Source organism: Podarcis vaucheri (genome assembly GCF_965113315.1).
Source record: "Podarcis vaucheri genome assembly, chromosome: 1".
Lineage (NCBI taxonomy): Eukaryota > Metazoa > Chordata > Lepidosauria > Squamata > Lacertidae > Podarcis > Podarcis vaucheri.
The window spans coordinates 88,354,413-88,373,183 of NC_138759.1; the positions used below are offsets into that span (position 1 = coordinate 88,354,413).

The window sequence follows — 18,771 nt, forward strand, 5'->3', positions numbered from 1 at the left end:
TTAATAAAATATTTATAAAAAAAGAAGAAGAGAAAATCCTTTCGCTTTTCTGGGGCTCAGGGAAGTCTCAGAGCCGGAGGTTGGGGAAGGGACCCCCTTTGCTCTGCCCTCTTCTCCCGTCTTAGATTTGCATGGGGGTCCCCGCCCAAGCTTGCCTGGCCACCGGGCCACACAAGGGCCGCGCTCTACGCGGCACACCTTGCTAGCCGCGCAGCTGTCCTCCGCGGCTGCGGAGCGGCCCTGCGCCGGTGCCCAGCCCCTCTGGGCGCCCGCTGCGCTGCCAATGACAAGCGGGCGACGTCGCGGGCGGGGAAGGCGTCGCTTTCTTTCCCGATCCTGCATCCTCCCAGTCTTCCAGCCCTTTTTTGGGTTGGAAGCTCGTCTCGTTCGCCCTTCTCCTTTCTTCACCCTGCGCGCAATTTTCCTCCCTCGTCTCCCTCCCCATTTCTCCTTCCTTCCTGACTGACTGACTGACGGGCTTGGGCTCGGGCTCCGGGTCGGGCTCGGGCTCCGGGTCGGGCTCAGGCTCGGGCTCAGGCTCGGGCAGCCACAGCGTCGGCGGTGTTGGCGACCGGCGGCGCGGGGGGATGGCCCTCCCGGGGGAGCCGGCGCTGCTCAATGGGGTTGCCAAGGAGACAGGCCGGCCGCCCTCCTCCCCCGGCGCCCCCCGCCGCGCCGGTGCCCGTTATCGAGCTGGTGCGCGCCGGGCGCCCTATAAAAGCCGCGGACGCGCCCACCGCCGCCCGAGATTATTGGGGGGGCTGAGCCCCCCCCAAACGAATTTTTGAGGGGGCTCGGGCCCCCTCAAGCCCCATGGAGTCGGCGCCTATGTGGTCTTGATTACTTCTCCTGCCCCGTATGCTGTCACTTACTGTTAAAGTGCCCTGTGATCCTTCGCCGATAACCCGCAGGATATAGCGGGCAGTCTTTGGGGTATTGTCTTCCAGAATTTCTTGCTCTCTCCACACTACCACCCAACTCCGCAGAAGGTATTTGATCTGCTCACTGGGAGTGAAGGTCCATGTCTGAGCCTGAAATTGCATACAAGAGAGAAGGCTGAGCGGGGATTCACGGCACTCTGCCTTCCTGGGATGCAGCATCTGGGTGAGCCAGTTGCTAGGGATACAGGAGAACCACAGGGAGAACTCAACTTCCTCTCCTCCCCACTTCTACACCCAGAAGCATGCAGGGGTGAGTCCATATATCTAACAAAACATTTGTCTTTGGCACTGGTTTCGCATTCAGTGGTATCTTTGGCTTGGGCTCAAGGAGGACTGTGCTATATTTCAATGTAATTGCTTCAGATTGCTTAGTGACCAAGGTCTACTCACCAAAGCTTCATTGGGCAATATAGTTCCTTCAGCAGGCTGTACAGATAAAAGGTTTTTGTCTGACTGCTGGATTTTCCACCTGAAGAGCATGGGTAACCGGGTGCAGTTCTTGATAGTGAAGGTGCGTGAGGAGGAGCTGCCCACATATGTGGGTTTGAAGTACAGGCAGCCATCACCTTCTAATAGCAAGACCAGGGGCTCAGCGCTGCTCTGAAGGTGGAGCTCCTGAGGAAGCAAACATCAGCAAGAATCTTCAGCCAATGTTGAAAGCCACAGCACTTTCACAGGAAAGTTGAGCTAGGTTCTAGGCTGGCATGGACAGGCCAGGGAAAACTGAGACAATACACAGAAGGAGGCACAAGGGCAACGCTGCCAAAATAATTTTTTCCATTTGTGAAATTCTAGAAGTGCCATTAAACAACGGTTTTCAAGTGCAAGGTAAACCATTATACTGAACCAGGAACTGCATGAAGGTGTGTGCATGGGATGGTGTATAAACATCGTCTATAGCATCTAGATTGAGCAAGAATAGCCTGGCAGATGTGAGATGCAGCCCTCCAAATCTCCTCTTCACCCAGGAGAGAAACAAAGCAAGCTGCCACTGTGGTTTAATTCTCTATCTTCATGTAGGTCTCCAGCCGGACAATTTTTTGGCAGGCTAGAAACTTTTGGAAGCTTATTTAAAGAAGGCTGATATAAACCAAAACGTGTGCATGTGCTGGAAGGCCTTTCCTCGTGAACCAATTTTCCCAATCATTAAAGGCGACGTAAGAAGCACAGGAACATAGGAAGCTGCCTTATACCGAGTCCAACCATTGGTTCATCTAGTTCAGGACCATTCGCACAGACTGGTAGCAGCTCTCCAGGACTTTAGACAAAGAATCCTTCCCAGGAAGATATCAGGGATTGAACTTGCATGCAAAACATGTGCTCTACCTCTGAGCAACAGTCCCTCCTCAATTCATGACAGTTGTTATTCATATATTACAGAGGATCTAGGAACCTCCTCTAACGGAACACTTCTTTTATGTTTTCATAATAGTTAAACCAGTTATCTTGTACATTGGCTGTGATCACCATATAGAATGCAGTCCCTTAAATGTCACCAGAGCTACCAGTGAAGTGATGGCTGGCCACCTACCTCCAACCCATCAGTAGGTTATTTTGCCTTTTGAAGTGTTCTTTGCTAGGAGAGGCTCAGCTTCCCCAAATAGCTGAGATCTAAGTAGTCAAACAAAATATTTAATCTAGTCACTGGAATACCACTGCATCACCTTTTTATGTCCATGATAGTTAAGAGAATACACTGAAGACATTTGCAAGGTGTTTGGGCAGAAGGAGAAGGAAGTAAACAACTCCCACCTACTCACCCGAGGACTTTTGTACCAAAATCAGCTGAGCACATGGACCTACAATAGCAAGGAGCTAAATAACAAGAAACAGCTTTCCTTTCCTCATGGTTTATCTAGTTTATGCTGCACTGCATCAGAAAACAGTTTTATTTGATGGATTCTATACATTATTGGGGAGTTTTAAATCTTGCCTGACCTAAACTGATAATTTTGATTTTAAGTATTACAAGTTGTCTTGGGACCTATTTTGCAGCTGATAAACAGAATGAAAAACAAAAATAAGGCGTACTTCAACCTCATTCAGCCCATGTGGAAGATGACCAAAAACCATACTACTTTTAAAAAATAGGGTAGATGTGGTTTCCAGTGCATCAAATAATTCTTTGTATTTATTACCCGCCCTTCAACCTAAGGTCCCAAGGAGGCTCACAATAATTTAAAATACAACATTAAAAACCATTTAAAACAAATTATAGTCACACAAATAGTGTGGCTCCTCAAAAGAATTACCTCAAGTATTGACGTGTCAAACTAAAGAAAAGAGATTAAAAAATGGTACTGCTGTGGACTGAGAGGGTAGCCATTTTTTTAAAAAAAGCTAAACAAATGTTCTCACATTGAACTATTACACCAGGGGTGTGCTTAGCCTCCAAATCATTAGAATATTAAGATAAAGAAATTAGGAGTCACAGAATTGTAGAATTGAAAGGGACTACCAGAATCCTATTGCAGTCCAATGCAGGAATATTTTGCCAAGTGTGAGGCTTGAACCCACAACCCTGAGTTTAAGAGCCTCATGCTTTACCAACTGAGCTATTCCAGGGTGTTACAGACAGGGTGAAGGGGTATGTCCCTCTTCACCGTATAATGATAAAATGGGGCAGAGAATGAAAGGAAGAGTCTACCTCTTCCTGCCCCTACCTGGGTGAAGGAGGGCCAGAAATTAAACTGCATGGACAAGATGTGCTGCTGTATAGATGTTTCCACTGGGCAAGTTGAGAGGAGAATGATCTGGTGAGCTCCAGGTGCAATATACCCACAGTTGGGCTTCACTAGGATGGAAGGACACTTCTCCCGGCTTAGGCTGAAGCTTATGGCAGTGCTACCCACATTGGAGAGCAGCATGCTGCGATACGTGGTGATGTTTGGGCTCACCGGAGGGAAGACCTAGAAGACAGGAAGAGGTTTTGGTTGGAGGAATAACTCATCTGCATTATTCTCTTCTTAGCATCTCTGCCTTGAATAGCCAGTTGGGAAAGGCTGCACTTCTTCAAAAGACAAAGAAAACAACGAGGGCCACAAAAAATGCATAAAATCTGATGCACTTTCCAAGATCACGTCCATGAGTTTAACGTTCCTACCCCTTTTATTGACTGGTGTAGAAGAACAAAATTAAAATCCCATGCATGCACAGCTACCCAATGATTACAATCCTGGAGTCTTTTGCAAGCTACACCTGTGTAAAAATTAACCTCATTTTGGAAGGGAGGGGGTGATTCAGAGGCGACGTACAGATGCACATGCAAAGGGAAGTGTGCACACATGATTCTATTGTGGAGTTACCTCAGCTTCCTGCCATACTCTCACAGGACACAAACTTGGGGTTTCTGTCTTGCTTTCCAAGCACCTTGCCTATTTATCTGATCAAACATTTGTTCAGCACTGTTTTTAAGGGGGGGGGGAGTTTTAAAATAGTTTTATGCTTTAAAGCCTGCTCTGGGTGTGTGGGGGCAAGGGGGAAGATTTAATGATTGACATAAAGGCTGGCCGATCAGCACTGTGCACAGCCTTTTCAAGTGCAAATTGGAAGTATGGGTTTCCCCTGAGCTTAAATGGACCAAAGCACAAGTGTGCGTCCACAGCAAGCTCACCACTCAAATGTTGCAAGTCTGTACACACCCAAATAGAATTAAAGGAGGTATGGTTTAGTTCAAAAACCCAGGCTTGAACAAGTGCCTCCTGTTGTAAAGAATAGGAAAAATGGCCTCCTTTGTTATTGTTCCCATTTTACTCCAGAAATAAAGGGAGGGCCTGCAAATATGCTTTTACTATACTTTAAAACTGGCAGGTATTTCCCCTTGGAGGTGGACCCCTTGTTGACCTCTGCTGTCACTGACTGGGTTGAGGCACCAGCCAAGATATGCTAACCCAGAAACTCTGCTAAGGAGAAAATAATAATTTTCCCCAAAATAGAAGAAGAAAAAAGGGAAGAGATCAAGAAAGCCACTCCAATTTCTACTTTATCAGGAAAGTACGCAATGCAAGGCTCTGGCTAGGTCTGTAAGTACACCAAAGCAGAAAGAATGCTGGAGTGACTGAATGAGCCCTCAATGCCTAGATCAGCAAGTGCTCATCTCTGTGGCCACTGAGTGTCCTCGTCATGACTTTCCAAAATTTGTTCCTTTCTGGAAAACGGAAAGAATAGAAACCAACATCTCATTATTGCAGGGAAACAAAAGAAAGATTGTAAAACACATTGCAGACACACAAAACTAACAATGAATCCTTTCTACTTTGCAGGCAGTAGATGAGAAACACCCCACCCCAGAAGGCGAAGACTATCCCTCTCACCTTGTGACAGTCCAAGTCGTACTTTGGGATAAAGTGCTGCCGCCCAGGTTGAAAAGTGTGTCCGCGCAAGGAGATGGCTAAGTCCCAGGATGGGCACATGGTGATGGGCTCCTCAATGTTGTTGAAGTTCCGCAGCACCTGCCAGCAACAAACAAAATATTATTAATTTTAAGATTTGTTAGTCGCTTTAACCTGCCAAAGACAAGCCAAAGTGACTTACAACCAAACTAGGGTATGCTGGGATCTCTCTGATGAGCAGCACGATACAGCAGGGCTTCATCTGTGCTCTACCTTAATGCCCTGCCATGGGGTTCCAAGCCAGAATTTTGTATCAGAAAGAGAACAAAACTGCCCTTCAGCAGGAATCCCATCACTAATCATCATTTCTGTTTTTAAATCTGTTCCCTCTTGTCTTCTCAGCGGATGTGGCAATTTAACGTTTTGCTAGAGAGCGCTTTTGCCAAAAGGTTCTGTACTAGCCAGCCAACCAGCCCACATTGTGATGACTGAACCATCTTTTTTTTTCTTGCTGTCCTCATGACCAGGGGAAATTCTGAACCCAGGACAATGGGACCATACATTTAAGCAAATGCACTTTAAGCACATGGCTTCGCCCCAAAAATCCTGGAAACAGTAATTTGTTGGGGGTGCTGGGTATTCTAGCTCTGTGAGGATGGAACGACAGTTTCTTAGGAGGAAGTCATAGGCTTTAAAAGTGCATTGATTGTGCTTTAAATATATGGTGTGGATCTGCCGAGGCTCGAATTTCTGTGCCATAAATGTCAATGCTTTGGACACCAAATTTCTACTCACCTTATAGAAGGCAAAACCCTCCAGTTCAGCTGCATACATGGAATTGAGCAAAGAAGGCTTGAAGGTGACATGGAAAGCCATAGTCTTCAGAGGTGGGATGTCGCAAATTTCTGGGAGCACTTGAAAAGGACTATGTGGCTTGTTTGTCCATATAACCGTGATTTTTCCCTTTGTGTGATTGGTCACGCAGAAAGGGAGTGGTTGTACCTCTTGAAGCTTTGCACAACAGCCAAAATCATACTCCTTGATGCTAAGGCTAACGTGGGGAGGAAACACCGTGAGGTCACTGCTTACACCGTCATGGAAATATTCAACCATGGGCTCAAGGGCAGGGTACTCTTCAGGAGGTTTATCCTCCAGCATCTAAAAAGGGAGGAAAGGAGAGGTGTATGCCTAAACCATAGACTAACATCTTACTGAAGACAACATTCAGCCCCCAGGCCTGAGCTTCCCATCTCTGCTATACTCAACAGAGTGCACTCTGGTACTTGAATAAGCACTCAAAGTCTAGCAACTGTGATCACATGCATACTCAGTATGGGCAGCAAGACATCATTGATTCTGCGGAATCTACCTCCAGGGGTGCAAAACTGAGTACTGTACCTCCGGTGGGAGTGTGAGAGCTCCGGTTTCATCCACCAACAGTTTGCCCTCCTTCAACATAGTGCCCAGGATGTCCGGTGGGAAAAAGGTCAGTCCTCTGGCCATGTGTGTCTTGTACCTGGTAATGTCGCTCAATCTCAGAATGTTTGGGCTCATTGTTTCCGAGTGGCAGGTCCCAATCAAATCTATGAATAATGGATCCTGAAACAGCAGAGACACAATAACTGAACAGTCCACTTCATCTGCATTCTTTTCAGGAATATAATTTTGCAACTTTCACCCATTAATATGTTGTCCCAGGGACCCTTTAAACATTATCCCTCCCTGTCCCTCCAGGGGCACTTTTCCATAAGCAGCTCCCCCACCAACTATGGGAGCCTTTAAATGCCAGATGTGAAAGGGCCAATCATGTGGGATCTGATCACAGAATAAGCTTCTTCTTCGGTTTCTGGACATTGATTCCATGAGAAAGATTGACCATGTGGGTGGTCATTTAAACATTTACTCCAACTGTATACGAACTGCTCACAGAAAAATAGCTCCGGTGTGGTTAGGGTGACATTTAAAAGGATCCTCAGTCAAATTTTCCTGTTATCGTCTCCTGCTTTTGCGAGCTGGACTTTGTTAAAATGAGAAAGATTACACACTGGCAGAGGCAGTGTACTATATGCATTTGCTTTAGTATTAGTTTCCCAACCTTTCTACAAGGAATTGCAGTGAACAAACCAGTAAATGAGGCTGGGAGATAATGACTTGTCTGTGTCCATCCAACTGGCTCAGAAGCTAAGCTGGGGTGTGAATCTGTGTTTCCCATGTCCACACTCAGCACTCCAGCAGCTATTCTGTACTGGTTGTACGTATCCACAAAGCTTTCATTTAGGGGGTAGGATGCTCTGTTCCTGTGCATCCAACCTCCATAGCAAACACAACCAAGTTGCTTCCCCTATCACAGCTGATAAAGGTAGGTAAAGGTACCCCTGCCCGTACGGGCCAGTCTTGACAGACTCTAGGGTTGTGCGCCCATCTCACTCAAAAGGCCGGGGGCCAGCGCTGTCCGGAGACACTTCCGGGTCACGTGGCCAGCGTGACATCGCTGCTCTGGCGAGCCAGAGCCGCACACGGAAACGCCGTTTACCTTCCCGCTAGTAAGCGGTCCCTATTTATCTACTTGCACCCGAGGGTGCTTTCGAACTGCTAGGTTGGCAGGCGCTGGGACCGAACAACGGGAGCGCACCCCACCGCGGGGATTCGAACCGCCGACCTTTCGATCGGCAAGCCCTAGGCGCTGAGGCTTTTACCCACAGCGCCACCCGCGTCCCTATCACAGCTGATAGACCACTGCAAAATCAGCAGTGTTGTGTATTCTGGGCAGTTGCCTTCTGTTCTGAGAGCAGGGCATCCCAAGGGAAAGCTACAGAATGCTTCTAAGCTTGCTTCATGCATTCTTGCTTTTATGCTACCACTTTGAACTGGAAATGCAGGAAATTGCCTTGGGAAGATGCTCTATCCTTCCCTGCATTCCAAAGTCAGCCTGAAAGCCACATTACAGGGGTATGGAGGTTAGGGCTTGAATAAAATGCTGTGCTTCTAGGTATGTTTAAGAAAAGCTATCAAAGATGTGGAAAATAAGGCATTGGCCTGAGCATTTCCATTTAAGGATATTTGCCTGATAAAGCACAATAACCAGGCAAAAGAGAGGGTCCTGTTCTCTCCATGAAATGGCATTCAACCACCCCTGCTTGTCTGGGGCACATAACCAACAGGCCTGTTTCAATGGAAGATGTATCCTAGCCCTCTTACCTGATGATGAACAAGGCAAACCACTCGTCGGTAGAAAATTATTGGGTAGGTGGGTTGGAAGGTGACCTTCAGTGTGGTAGTGGACATCCCATCCAAGACCCCAACAGGACGGTCAAAGGAAAAGACACTTTGCTTGCAGTCAATGTTAAACTGATAGTAGGCTGGAACATCAGAGTTATTGGTCATCTCTAAGGGCTGAACTAAGTACTCTCCAAGGTTAATGCAGCTAAAGTAGACAACGGGGTGCTGAAAGGAAACCTCAGGACCTGGAATGATAAACAAGGCCAATTTTCACACCATTGCTGCTATTGAGAAAGGAGGCTGCTTTTAGTTTTTGTATACCAATAGTTCCTAATTCCCTCCCCTCCAGGGTTGGTTGTTATTATTGTTGCTATAAAAGCGGTTGATCCTCATCACCTATCTTCATTCAGCAGTGCTCCCAAATATAGAGACAGTCTCACTCACACAGCGGCAAGAAGACATGCACAGAGCCCCACTCCCTCCACCCAGATGGGGTCAGCCTCTTTCTGCTAGGAGGGCAGGGTTCCTTTTGCTAAAATCTCAAGAACAAGCAGGAATAGGGGTCCAACCCAAACAACCTCTGGTTGCAACTTAACTATAATATACAACAACTCACAACTCTTCAAATGCAAATGCTATTGCAAAGTAGCACCAGCACAACTTTGAAATCTTTGGACAAAATGTTTTGTACATGCTCAATATCCAGCAAGGTACCATAACCCAAATCTGCTGGAATCAGGAGCAAAACACTGGTATATGTGCTTTGATGAAGCACGGAGATGCAAAAGGGCTCTCACTGCCTTGTACCTTTGCATGAACCTGTCACCTTCAGCACAGAATGGGTGATGCTCCCAGCAGGCAGAACAGTGAAGTAGTCCACACTCTTTACACCCACGGTGTGTGGGCTGAACCTCACAGGGATGACTGACTTCCCACGAGCTGGAGCAATGTTTTGGGTGGTGTCACAAGAAAAAACACGATCACGAAGCACTACTTCCTTTGCTCTCTCAATCCTGAATGGGGCACTGACCTGCCGAGAAACAGAAAGTGTTATCCTTCCACTCACTGAGGAGAGAAAAGCCTACAGCTTAGGCCAATCCTCTAAACTGGCAGTTTTTTATTCTGATGGAAACTTTGGTACATTCCCACACAAAACACTCATAATCCCCTTTGAGTAATTGGTGATGCATCTGGAGACCAGCAGTCTTAGCTTCTGAGACACTGTATTGCATGAATATAGGAGTTAAAAAGAAGAAGCCACCGCTTTTTTGGTCCTGTGCCTATAATGCCAGGGAAACTGCAGACAGAGACCAAAGACTTCAGCAGAATGGAAACTCACTAGCATCTGCCTGCCCTCTCTTTCAGGAGAGATCCATTCTACAACCAAGTGTCTCCATTAAATCCTATGTCCAGGCTCCTGCCATTCTTGGCAGCTGAACTCTCTGCACAGACTATAAATTCCCCTCAAAATTCCCAAGCAAAGGTTGCCACCTACTGTGTACATCTAGAGAAAACTTCCACATTGTGCAGATGCTTTCAGAGTGTTGATGGAAGTGTGGTATTCAAAGAATAATAACTTAAAATAATTTATTATGGCAAATGTAAAGTATGCAGTCAATGTTTATAGTTGCTGTTTACAATTAAGTCGACACAATTTTGAGAATGACAAAAAGTCTTGTCATGATTCATATGGCAGGGGAAAAGACGCAGGATAAAATTTCAACTATTGACTGATAAGAAAGAGGAGGATTCTTGGTGCCAAATTTAAAGCTTTATTATGAAGCATCTTGCTTGTGTTGGATAAAAGATTGGATATTATTGGAAAACACGGACCTGCTGGATCTAGAAGGGTATAATAATAGATATGGATGGCACTCCTACTTATGGTATAACAAGGTGAAAATACATAGAGGATTTGTAAATCATATAATTAGGGGTGCTTTATATGTTCGGGCAAGTAGCAGGATTTACGTTAAATAAGAGCAAAACCAAAGTGTTGGGGGGGAATTTAAATAATGAGGAGAAAAAAATCCTTCAGGAAAAGACAGGCCTTGTTTTTGTGAAGAAAGTGAAATATTTGGGTGTGAATTTATCGGTAAAAATTTTGAATTTATACAAAGATAATTATGAAAAATTATGGAATGAAATTAAGAGAGATCTTGAGGTTTGGTCAAATCTAAAATTGTCATTAATGGGCCAAATATTGGTGGTTAAGATGAATGTATTGCCAAAGATGTTTTTATTCCAAGCTTTACCAATCATTGATAATCTAAGATGTTTTAAAGACTGGCAGAAAACACTGTCTAAATTCATCTGGCAGGGGGGGAAAAACCAGAATTAAATATAAAATATTAACAGATACAAAAGAGAGAAGGGGATTCTCCCTGCCAGATTTGAAGATATATTTTGAAGCTGCGGCTTTCTGCTGGATCAAGGAATGGATTCAACTAGACAATGTTGATGTGTTAGATTTGGAAGGATTTGACAATGTACTTGGTTGGCATGCATATTTATGGTATGATAAAATATCGGCTCATAAAGGTTTTAAAAATCATGTAATTAGAAAATCTTTATATAATGTTTGGATAAGATATAAAGATCTCTTAGAAAGGAAAACATCCAGGTGGCTTTCACCAATGAAAGCAAAGGCACAGAAAAAGCTGAATATGGAGAGTAAATGGTTGAAATATGATGATTTCTTGTTGGAAGATAATGAAGGATTTAAATTGAGACCATTTGATCAAATTAAAGATTGGATGGATGGTTACAATATTATCAGATTAATGAATTGTACAAGCTTGATAAGGAAATTGGTTTTGCGATAGAAAAATCCAAATTGGAAATGGAATTGTTAGACACTAATGTTAAAAATCTCTCTAAAATGTATAATTTATTGTTGGAATGGCATACAAAGGATGAACAAGTTAAATCTGTGATGATTGACTGGGCAAGAGACGTTGGACACAATATAATGTTGGAAGATTGGAAAAGGCTGTGGAAGAAAGGGGTTAGGTTTACTGCATGTACTGTATTAAAAGAAAATATTACGAAAATGATGTATAGATGGTACTTAACCCCGGTGAAATTAGCAAAGATCTATCATACAAATGATAATCTATGTTGGAAATGCAAAGAAAAAGAAGGTACTTTTTATCATATGTGGTGGACGTGCCCTAAGGTAAAATACTTCTGGGAAAAGATTTATGATGAGTTGATTTTTTTTTTGAAAAATACATTTATTAAGAAACCAGAAGCCTTTCTTCCTGGAATAATAGGACTGGAAATGCCCCCAAAAGATGTTAGATTGTTTTCATATGCCGCTACAGCAGCAAGACTTATTAGCCAAAAACTGGAAATCGCAAGAAATTCCAACAATAGAAGATTGGCAGATGAAGATGTTGGATTTTTTAGAGCTGGCTGACCTGACTGGAAGAATCCGCAACCAGAAAGGAGACACAAGAGGATTGGAAGAAATTTAAAGAATATTTAGCTAAATATTGCAATAGAAGATAATTAGATAATACTTGGAAGTAACAAATAGGTTTAGGGGTAGAATAAGAATATGTGGTAGTAAATATTAATGATTTGAATAATAATAAAGGAGAAGAGCTTAGTTAATGAAAGGAGTTAATATTAGAAATATGAAATTGGAGAACTTATACAGGTGATATAATGAAATTTAGATAGAGGGGATTTGAGGAAGTCAGTTACCAATGTTAAGAGATTTAGGTATCTGAAGTAATAAATTTCTTTTGTGTTTAGTTTATTGTCTTTGTTGTGAGTTTTGTCATGTTTTTTATTTTTTCTGTGTGGAAAATCTGGAAAATCAATTTTAAAAAAATTGGGGGGGGGGGAATAAAAATATAGGCATGTTGTAGGCACTGACAAAGCAGAATATGGACATGTCCTCTTGGGCACACATCTAGGTCATGAGAATATATCTGTTTGAAAACTCATGGATCATCTTATCGTACCACAGACACATTGAAGACATCCACATATTTTTCTACAGTGCTGCCAGCAGCAACAGCACCAAAGCAGAGCACATCCCGGAAGTTTCTAAGCTTGGCATCTTCACACGAATCTCCTGGCACATTCACCAGCAGGTGGGGATATTTAGCTGCAGAAAATAAAGATTACTTTTAAAAGTCAAAGGTGGAGGCCTTCCTACACTGAAAACATATTGGTTTGGGCATTTGCATAACTGTGTCAAATATCTAAACTGAAGCAAAATCATCCAGTGACCAGTAATCTGCCTTTTGAACAGTTCTCAGGCCATGAACTTTATATTCAGGACAGAAACCCTCTAAATTATGGATCTTCAAGAACAAAACACATGGAAATGAGACACATCAAACTTCCTATAAACATGAAATGAAGCAGCATTTATCCTTGTGCCTTTGGAAGAGCATGGAGATTAAAATGGCTGCTCCATGGGGCCTTTTGGAGCCTGGAATATCTATACTATATTTCATAACAATTGTACTCTTCCTTGAATGGATAGCTTAGGTATCTAAAAATGTAGCAAATACTATGATGATTTCTAGCAGGCATTAGGTATAATTTTAGGCAGCTGCACATAAAATAAGAATATGTGGCAAAATCAGATAAATTGCAAGTGGGGAAAGTGAGTGAGAGAACAGGTGAAAAATGAGGTTCAGATTAGAGATGTTCTCAGCAAAGAGGAACATCTGAGAGCTAAGACCCTTTGCAAAACAGCACATGGGACCCTCTATTACAGGACTCCTTTAGCTCATGGGGTTTCAGTGTTGCAGGTAATCCCATAGGCAAGAACACAGATACCCATAAAACCTAATGTTATGGCCTACATTGTGTGCCCTTTTGCTTTAGAGCTGAAAAGTCCTCACCAACAGCTTTCAGCTGGATGGCCTTTTGCTCCGGAGTATCTCCAAAACTGCATATTGCTGATATGTTGTGCACTTGAGCCATCTCAGGTTGAAATATCACTTTCATTGTGCACTCTTCACCTGGATCCAACATGCCACGAGAAGGAAGAATGCAGAAAGAAGGTGGCACCTCCCAACTAAAGCATGTCAGTAGTTCTCTAGAAGAAACACACACTGTAAACCGGGGATGGGGAACCCCAAATGTGGCCCTCAAGGCCTCTCTGCCTGGCCCTCAGGACTCTCCCCAGGCAATACGACCTCCAGCGCTGCACCTCTCACGGGCCCCACATTGCACCCTCCTTGAATGTTTTTGCCTGACTCGAGTACATTCATGAACTACAACAGTGATTCTTGCCTGCCTAGGTGGAGGATAGAGAAGGACATTTGGGGGTGAAGAAACTAGCCTGCTGTACAAAGATAAAATTTCTATTTATTGCTCTGCCTACCACCAGCATGTGGCCCTCAGGAGGTAATGTGGCCCTCAGGCTGAACAAGCTTCCCCACCCCTGCTGTAAACCAAAGGCTTTAGAGCAAAATAGCTTTTCTTGACATCTCATTTGACAGTGTCTTTCCACAATATCCCAAACAGATGCCCTTTGGAAAACTTAGGGTCACTCTGTGTCTTAGCAGTATTATATGGAAAGACATGATAGCAATCTCCAATGGCAATCATAGCAGGAATGGGTCAGCTGTATGGATCCCATCCTAATCCAGTGAGTAAACAGCTTTCAAGGCTACAGACAACCGCACTTACCCATCATTGTACATGGTAAAGGAGGCCTCTGTAGAGTCATAGACAGCACATGAAGGAAGCTGGATACTCTCTTGGAAAAGCAAATCAAGGTGCGGTAGCTTGGCTACCAGAGCAACAGAAAACTCTCCTTCTGTCTTTTCAAAAAGAACGCTGTCTTCATACTCTTTCTGCATACGAAGTGGAGAGAGAAGATGCTCATCTGGCTGAACTCCACGCCAAGTGCAAAGAACAGGCAGGCAACTTCTACATACACAGAGCAGGAATTACACATTCATGCATTCCAAGAGATAATAAAAGGACTGACTGAGCATGAGCAGCTGTGCTATGCTGTGATTAGGTCCATTTAGTTCAATTATTTCTGTCCCACATTTCACTTATTTTTTTCTGAACAGCTTACGTGACAATATGTGATGCAAAAAGCATATGCATACAGCAGCATTAAAAACCAGCAGAAAAAATAAAACCAATACAAACAGCAGACTCTGTCATAAAATACCACACAGATTTAAAATAGATTCAAATACCATCTACAAATGGTAGACAGAGGGCCTATCAGACTTCCCAGAGAAGGGAATCTACAGCTGTGGTGTAACCTCCACAAAAAGAAGTCCTGTTCCTTGTACCCTCCAATCAGATCTCAGCTAATGATGGGCTCTAGAGCCAATATTAAGACTCAGGCAGGATTACCGGTACATAAGATGCAGACTATCCTTACGATAATCTGCTCCTGGGCCAAATTGAGCCCGAAAACAAAAAAAATTCCCCCATAGGCAGTGGCAGAGGAACCCTCTCTGGCGCCCAGGGTGGGACCCCGAGGGGCAGGGCAGGATGCTCAGTGGCACATGTGCAACGTCCGTACAGACTGCGCATGCACAGCAGCCCATGCAGAGACCCGTATGGACGGCCCGCGCAAGCTGCAGCCCGTATGGACACCGTGCACGAGCTGCGCCCATACTGACTCCACACGTGCCCTCGGCCACTTTACAGCTGGGGGGAGGCAGCAGGCCATCTTGTCACACACACCCCATATGGCACCCAGGATGGCTCCCCCCACACATACTTTGTATGCCCCTGCCCATAGCTCATTAACTGCAATATTTTGCCACTTTGCTGAAAAGAATATTGTGAAGTTGGTGCAAATGAAAGGTGAACATAACAGTTTTGTAAATGTCAAGGGCATATGGTATTGCACTATTACCAACAGATCAGTATTTTCACTGTGTTCAAATTCTGCCCTGCTTCCCCCAGATTTGAATGCCTTTCTGTTACTGGAGCGGGAACGGCAGATCAAATCAGAATTCATACATTTGTGACACCAAACAATTAACAAGTTTGGGCTGCAACAGGAGGTGCACAGGGCGGTACATTGTCTCAATCTTCACATAGGCTCGTAAGTTCAACTGTCATCAACTTTCCTTGCCGGCCATGTTAGAAGAGGACACAGAGAGAACGCTGCTCTGATAGATGGGTGCTTTTGGAAGAGAGGTAGGATATCCCTGAAGTGCTTTACCTTTTCCAAAGGGCAGAAGATGATGGGCAAAGTTATGGACATCCCAGGACTCAGAATAATTGGCTGTGGGAAAACAGTATTGAAGAAACGAGTTGTAGGAGGCCTGGAAACAAGTCAGAACAAAGTGACCATGGAAAGTGGAGATGGAGGTGATACAAAACAGAACAAAAAGCATGACTATGACTATTTAAGAACATTTTGTATGCTCTTTTGTATGAAACATTGTGAAAAAGTCAAAACAAATTTTGCACTGTCAGATTTAAAGATACTTAATATGCAGGGGAAAATACTTCAAAGAGAATAGTAATAAAAATGTTAAAATTCATCACCAAATAAAGACTTACCTATTTGCCCTGGAATTTTTAGTGCTGCATTGTAATAACTGTAGTAGGCAGCCAGTGCTGTGGTTTCAGCAGTTTTTATTATTAAGGTAATTTTATTATTTATGGTTGTTTTTATGGAATTTAATGGAATCTATCTTATATCCCAGTCTCAGCTGGGGAGGGCAGGATACAAATAAATTATTATTATTATTATTATTATTATTATTATTATTATTATTATTATTATTTCCTGCCCTGGGAGCCACTGAAATGAAGGGTGGGTTATAAGCATTTTAAATACATACATACATAAATACTAAAATTATGGTAAAAACCAGAATTGTTGAAAAAGTACACAATACACCCATCAAATAATGTGAAAAACCTGACAAACCATGCAATCTGTTAGAAGTTGCCAGTAGATAAAATATATTATGGTGGCAACCCTATGCATATTTACTTGGGTGAAGTCCCACTGAAATCACTGGGACCTACTTCTAAATAATCATGTCTAGAATCAGGATGCAGTTGAGTAGGGTTTGCAGTGACCATTCAACATGTACACATTTGTGCAATGTGAAATATCAGCAAAGTTTTACTCAACAGAATAGGGTTGAGTGGTGAGTAGTAAATGACTACTACTGCAGTAGAAAGGAAATGCAAGGCAGAGAAATGGCAGCTCCTTTCGCCTTCTACATGGCTTACACACCTGAACTTCAACTTCTGGGGTTTCAAACACACATTTCTCAAAATGAGATGTTTTGTGAATTCTTTTCCTAGACACCATCCTTGCCAGGTGAGACTATCAGGTACTTCAATACCCCAGAAAATATTCTTGGTTTTTCTTGCAGTGAAGAATGAAGGCTTCTTCCGCACAGACACCACCAGCTTCTAAAGAAACAAAGAAAAACAAGTTGCCATGCTGCTCATTACTTCATCAGAAAGTATCCACTTGAGCCCAAAAATTTAACAGGAGAAACTATGCCAGATGAGCGCCGCAAACCCAGTGTCATCCGCAACTGGACTCAACGGTCAGGGGTCCCTTTACCTTACACTGGAACAGATAAGAAAACATTGTTTTGAAAATCCTACCCAGCTGCATAGAAAGTTGAGGTAATTTTAATCTGTTTTAGTATTTTAACTTTTGTATGCTTAAGAGTAAGGTTGTGAATGTTTCTTGGTTTGTTTTATCTTTTTTGTAAACTGCTTTGATGTGTTTTACAATCAGAGTATAAATTTTATTAAATAAATGAATAAAATGTCAGTGGAAATTACTCACTATTTAAAACTATATAGCACAAAGATTACTCACCTGCTTGGTACCACCACCACCGAGTCTCTGAAGGGGGTCTGAGTTGGCTGTGTATCTGTTCATATGAGTCAGCATCTTTGCACCTGAGAGAGCCAAAGAACATCTCAGTTGTTCAGAAAATCGTAGAACAGCAAAGCTGCTGGTGACAGGAGAAGGCTGTTCTCTAGGGTGAGAATCTGGCAATAATGGAATTATGGGACCGATTACTCTGTTCCACATAAATTGAAAACAAAACATTTAAAATAAGTAATCTCATGTTTCTGTTTGCATGGGTGTTGCCAGGTACTTTAAAAACTCATTCATATGCAAATTGGTGCCCTAAGTATTTTTTTTGTGTGTGCAAATTACATCACTGAGCAAATAAAGATGCTGGTTGAGCTGGGGTCTCCCTGGCACTGTGCTTTGAAACATGACCAGCATAACGCTTTTTGTTTTTTTCCATGGGTACTCAGTGGTATGCAGTACCGGCACCTCTTTTTTGTTGTTAAAAAGTGTGGCACTTACTGTAACAGCTTCGTGGTAAGTAACGGCAGGGCTCTCTTTCTAGAAAAATAGGTGCCCAAGAGCATGTGATTTTTCACATTTTTTAAAAAAAGGGAGTGAAGGACAGAGATCTGGAGCGCACCGTCGGTGCCACTAAGTGGAAGGAATATCCTGCTTTCGGTGAGCCCTGCTAAGAGGGCGGCGGGAGTGTGGAGGTCGAGCATCCTGGAGCGGGTCCCGGGTCCTACCTAATCTTCACCTTCCCACAGCTCAGGAGAGGGAAATCCTAGAACAGGCGAAGAAGGCGCGAGAGGAAGATCAGAGCAGGCGAAGAACGCGAAACCGGCGTTGCTACAGCAACGAGACGCGGAAATGGCCTCGCCGAGTAAGTAAGTACGGCCGCCGTGGAGGGACATTCCTATTACAAAAGGGCGTTTGAGGGCCGTCCCGGGAAAACGAGACCAAGGTGTGCGCGTCGTGAATGGGGCAAGCCGGGAAGCCGCAGGTCCAGGAGGCTTAGTTAAAAAATAAGAAGGAAGGAAGGAGATCAGACCCCACCCGCTCCGCTCCCCGTACCTCATAACGAAGCTAGCCTGTAGAGAGAGCCCTCGAGCAAGAAGTGGCATTTCTCCTCCCCCCCCCAAAAGTGGCTTCTTGTCCAAACCGCCGCCAACTTCAAGAGGGTTCTGTTCCGTGTAACCCCAGCATTTATTAATTTTTGCCAGCTGCGGCTCATTGAACTAGATGCAGCTGCTCCTTAGCCTGATCCCGCTCAGGTGCTTGAAGAAGCGGGTGGGTGTGTCGCGGGCGGAGCGGGGAGATCTAATGATCTTCTAAAATGCTGTGGTCCTCCAGATGTTTTCACTCCCAACGCCCACCAGCCCCAGCTCGTATGACTTAATGGCCAGAGAGAGACCATGGGAGTTGAAGTCCAGCAACATGTGAGGGGGCAAAACTGGGGTAGATTAATGGTTTCTTCTTCGTTTGGTGT

At 43.9% G+C, this 18,771-nt stretch overlaps 1 protein-coding gene across 4 annotated transcripts in view; it reads right to left on the reverse strand.

The window, feature by feature from the left end:
* CFAP65 (cilia and flagella associated protein 65) overlaps positions 1–18,375 on the reverse strand; it is a 44,415-nt gene extending 26,040 nt beyond the window's left edge. The window contains exons 1-15 of one of the 4 annotated variants that reach the window (XM_082201500.1): positions 18,357–18,375; positions 17,298–17,380; positions 16,695–16,876; positions 15,663–15,765; positions 14,153–14,319; positions 13,360–13,556; positions 12,466–12,611; positions 9,299–9,521; positions 8,471–8,736; positions 6,671–6,871; positions 6,068–6,430; positions 5,255–5,392; positions 3,605–3,850; positions 1,332–1,556; positions 873–1,031 (exon numbers count right to left, since the gene is read on the reverse strand). In XM_082201500.1, coding sequence (XP_082057626.1) covers positions 873–1,031; positions 1,332–1,556; positions 3,605–3,850; positions 5,255–5,392; positions 6,068–6,430; positions 6,671–6,871; positions 8,471–8,736; positions 9,299–9,521; positions 12,466–12,611; positions 13,360–13,556; positions 14,153–14,319; positions 15,663–15,765; positions 16,695–16,876; positions 17,298–17,372 — 2,691 coding nt within the window. In that variant the 5' untranslated portion in view covers positions 17,373–17,380; positions 18,357–18,375. Of the gene's footprint in view, positions 1–872; positions 1,032–1,331; positions 1,557–3,604; positions 3,851–5,254; positions 5,393–6,067; positions 6,431–6,670; positions 6,872–8,470; positions 8,737–9,298; positions 9,522–12,465; positions 12,612–13,359; positions 13,557–14,152; positions 14,320–15,662; positions 15,766–16,694; positions 16,877–17,297; positions 17,550–18,028; positions 18,335–18,356 lie in introns of those variants that run through there. The other 3 variants (XM_082201498.1, XM_082201499.1, XM_082201497.1) reach the window with 3 other exon arrangements.
* Positions 18,376–18,771: the final 396 nt, after the last annotated feature.